We start from the raw sequence: 3,918 nt of genomic DNA on the forward strand, positions 1-3,918 counted from the left end.
GATGTAAGCTCCGTATAAGGGGCGAGGCTGCAAATCTTGCTTGGTGCAATGGCTAATAGATGCTAGGTGCAGGCAGAGAACTTATTTAAGCCATGGGTACTCGCTCCAATTTATAAGTAGAGATAGGAGGGAGACCACACACCCGCTTCTCTGCCCTGAATGTTCCTGTGTCTTTTGGAAATGCTTTTTGGAATGATGATGGCATTTAGGTCATGGAGTTGGGACTGTGGGAAGAACTGTTTACTTCCAATCTCTCAGAATGGTTTTTTTTTTTTTTTTTTTTTTTCAGGGAGGACCTGATTTGATTTTGATTTAGTTGTTGATTTTTACTTTTCCTTTGGGACCTTGTCAAGCTGCGAGGTCAAGCCAGGACGGGCATTAAAGAAACAGAAAACCCGGATTCAAATTTACTTATTACAAAAGCCTGTTGACTTTTCTGATGGTGGAGTCTAAGAAGAATGAGAGACGCTTTCCCGAAACGGGTTGGTGAATACAGCTTCTTTCTCTCATGTCCTCTCCTGCTTCCTCTGTAAGGAAACAGACATTTAACTGAAATGGTGAGGAAAGCAATTCGATCTTTCTAGCATTCCGCACCCCCCCCCAACACGTTCTCCGAATGAATGCTCATCACCCCAATGTGTGTACGTACCTCAGATAAACCAACATGGATAAAATTAAGTCACCCCATGGGGTTACTTTCATTTTCTGCAGGTTAAAGGGGACACCTTCTCCTCTCTTAAACCTCTGCCTTTAAGCAGTGGTTGGATTTCATCAACAACTACGAAATGTTTAAATATTGCATGGGAACAAATCACTATTCAAGGTTCTTTGCAATATCACCAATCACACAGAGGAGCTTTTTCACCTCTCAGAATAGAGCGATGTCCAAGGTCATGATTTCAGAGGAGACCACTCCAAACTTATATAAAGAATGGGGGAGAGCCCATGTAATACGTGGGAGAGCCATGTATGATACTGTTTAAGCTTCTATCCACTGAAATAGAAAAGGTGGATTTTTGAGAAAAACGGTAACATACAAAATAATTTTACGATCAATGTATTTTTAAACTCATTTTTAGGGGCACCTGGGTGGCTCAGTCCGTTAAGCCTCAGGTCATGAGCTCAGGGGTGGTGAGTTCGAGCCCCACATGGGGCTCTGCACTGACAGCAAGGAGCCTGCTTCAGACTCTCTGTCTCCCTCTCTCTCTGCCCCTCCCCTGCTCTCTCTCTCTCTCTCTCTCTCTCTCTCTCTCTCTCTGTCAAAATAAAGAAATAAACATATAAAAATGAATAAATCAACTCATTTTTAGAGGAGGAACTTGTAGTCAAGAGACCCATCTCCCAAACCTGGCTAAGAGCTAACTCCACCCACTCACCTTCGGTGGGGTCCTTAGATTTCTGCCTGATGCCTGAACTTGACAAGCAGTCGCCTGTTCACTGAATTATTTTCCAAATCAGGAAGCCAAGTTTAAAAACTCTGGAACCCGGTCGTATTTAACCACCGACTTCATCCCCGGGTTCTGAATCCATCCACGCACCGGGGCATTTTTCTTAACAAACAAATTAGCGGGGAGGGGGGAAACGTAAGGTCTTTAAACATTTTATTTTGTGGATTCTTCACAGAGCAAGTAAACAACGTTAGAGATAAAATAAAATGCCAGTTAAATTCGGCTACTACCAACAACCAAAACCTTAAACACAGAATTCAAAGCAAGCTGCTGAAAGATCGTAAAATAATCTTGGGTGCAATAATTTGTTAACGTCTGTAACAAATCAAGACGGGTCATCTATGCAGTGTTTCAACTGTAAAGCTGCGAGAAGGCCTGCCCAGAGCGCTTTTCAAGGACCCCTCACGCAAAGGGGCAGCCCAGAAAGCGCCATCCCGCCATCGCCGCCACCGCAGCGGGGACCCGCCGAGCCGCCGCCGCCGGTTGGGGGGTCAGATCCTCCTCCGCGTCTTGAAATGAGAACGTTAATTAGCGATCGTGCTTTCGGACAAGACGCGCGGGCGACTGCGAAGGGCCTTGTTACCTATTTTAGACCCATTTAGAGACCGCCGCCTGCGTCAAACGTGCTTGGTTTTTGTTTTTAAGCAAGCGCAAAGGTTGGTGACGCTACCTTTGGGGAAGGGGAAACAAACTGGTGAATCTCAAGTTCTAAACGGCCTTTTAAAGAAGATCCCAGGATTTAAGAGCGAGTAATCTCCGCAACAAAACCCCTGGTTACGCGATTCTCAAAAATCGCACTCTAACAGTCAGGGTACAAAAGCGGACCGACTGCCCAGCCCAGCACCCCCAACGACCCTGGCGTTATCATCGCCGCCTCCCGCCGCACCGCGAGGCCAACCGTCCGGCTGCCGCCGAGGGTCAGTCCTTCTGCTAAGCCCGGGACCGTCTGCGCGGACTAATTGGTTATTCCCGGCTTCCTGAGGTCGGGCAGCCTTCTCTGACAGGCCTCGGCTGGTGGGAACCAGGGTGCCTGTGGCCTCTGGTTGGGGAGAAGGAAAAGAACTCTTTCCCTGCCCTCGGAGAGCGGCCACTCGGTCCCCTGACTTGGCAGGTGTCGCCTCTTTGAGCCTTGGCGCTGGGACCGGCCTCCTGACTCCCCCAGAGCAAGCCGCGCTGTGCCTGAAAATCCGCGCCACCCCCCACCTAGCGCACGACTCCCGGACCGGGGGAGACCGACGCTGGGCAAGAGTGGGGGGGGGGTTGGGGGCGCGCCCCTGCTGCCCAAAGAAGCTGGAATCCACTCAGAACCCCAAACGGCCCCGACGCTCCGTCGAACACCCGCTCGCGTCACTTTCATTTCCCCAGGGTGGGGGCGGGGAAGGGGGCGCCCCACAGTCCCTTCCTCTGGGCGAGAAGGTTGGAAGTGTCCTCCGTGCCCCGCCCGGCTGTCCCCGGGTGCGGGGCGCGGGGGCGCGGAGAAGCGGGGTGGCAGGACGCCGGGCCGAGGTAGCGCCCCGGGCCCGGGCGGGCCCTCACTTGGAAAACTGTGCCTGCACGGCGGCCAGGCCCAGGCCGGCGGGGACGAGGTGCGGGAACTTGCAGACCGCGCAGGTGCAGAGGCCCGGGCCGGCCGCGCCGCCGCCCGCGCCGCCGCCGGGGAGCGCGAACTGGCCGCACGGCGGCTCGTCCAGCGCCAGCGACAGGTACTTGGCCGGGCGCAGCGCGTCGGGAGGCCCCACGGCGCCGGGCGCCAGCAGCACCGAGCCGGGCGCGGCGGCCAGCAGGGGCAGGCCGGCCAGCAGCAGGCGCGGCGCCGCGGGCCCGGCGCCCTCGCCCAGCGCGCGGCGCAGCTCCTGCAGCGAGCTACCCAGCAGCAGGATATAGTTGCGGGCGAGCAGCAGCGTGGCGATCTTGGAAAGCTTGCGGCCAGGCGCGCCCTGGCAGTGCGCCGCCGAGTAGGGCAGGATGACCTCGCGCAGCGCGTCCATGGCCAGGTTCAGGTCCTGCATGCGCTTCCGCTCGCGGCTGTTGATCTTGCGCCGCAGCTGCTGTTGCTGCTCCTCTTTGGCGTCCGCCCGGGAGCCGCCGCCCGCGTGCGCGCCGGGCCCCGCTCCGCTACCCAGCTGCTCGGCCGGCGCCTCCGGCTTCTCGCGCGCCGCCTTGGGGAGGACGGGGGCCGTCGTGGAGGAGGAGGACGTGGAAGAGGAGGAGGAGGAGGAGGAGGAAGGCGGCTGCCGGTAGCCCACCAGCTCGTACAGGGAGGCCCCGAGCTGCACGTCTCCGGGCCGCTGTGGCCGCAGCATGGTCGCGGGGGCCGCGTTCACGCGCGCCTGGGAAAGCGCATAGTACATCTGGGGGGCGGTGGGGGCGGCCGAGGGCGCCCTTCAGTAACGCCCCGGGGTGGGCCCTGCGGCAGGCCGCCCCTCCCCGCGGGCCGGCGCGCGGGGAGTCGATGGCGGGGCTGCGGGCC

General features: G+C 57.1%; 1 protein-coding gene across 1 annotated transcript; it reads right to left on the bottom strand.

The window, feature by feature from the left end:
* Positions 1-1,584: 1,584 nt before the first annotated feature.
* Positions 1,585-3,918, bottom strand: OLIG1 (oligodendrocyte transcription factor 1). Its single transcript, XM_023238796.2, has one exon. It carries the CDS (start codon positions 3,797-3,799, stop codon positions 2,981-2,983), a length of 819 nt encoding a protein of 272 aa, XP_023094564.1. The 5' UTR covers positions 3,800-3,918; the 3' UTR covers positions 1,585-2,980.

Source organism: Felis catus, chromosome C2, assembly GCF_018350175.1.
Source record: "Felis catus isolate Fca126 chromosome C2, F.catus_Fca126_mat1.0, whole genome shotgun sequence".
NCBI lineage: Eukaryota > Metazoa > Chordata > Mammalia > Carnivora > Felidae > Felis > Felis catus.

Excerpts from the sequence above, each read along its gene's own strand:
- OLIG1 (XM_023238796.2), bottom strand. The coding sequence starts at position 3,799 with ATGTACTATGCGCTTTCCCAGGCGCGCGTGAACGCGGCCCCCGCGACC.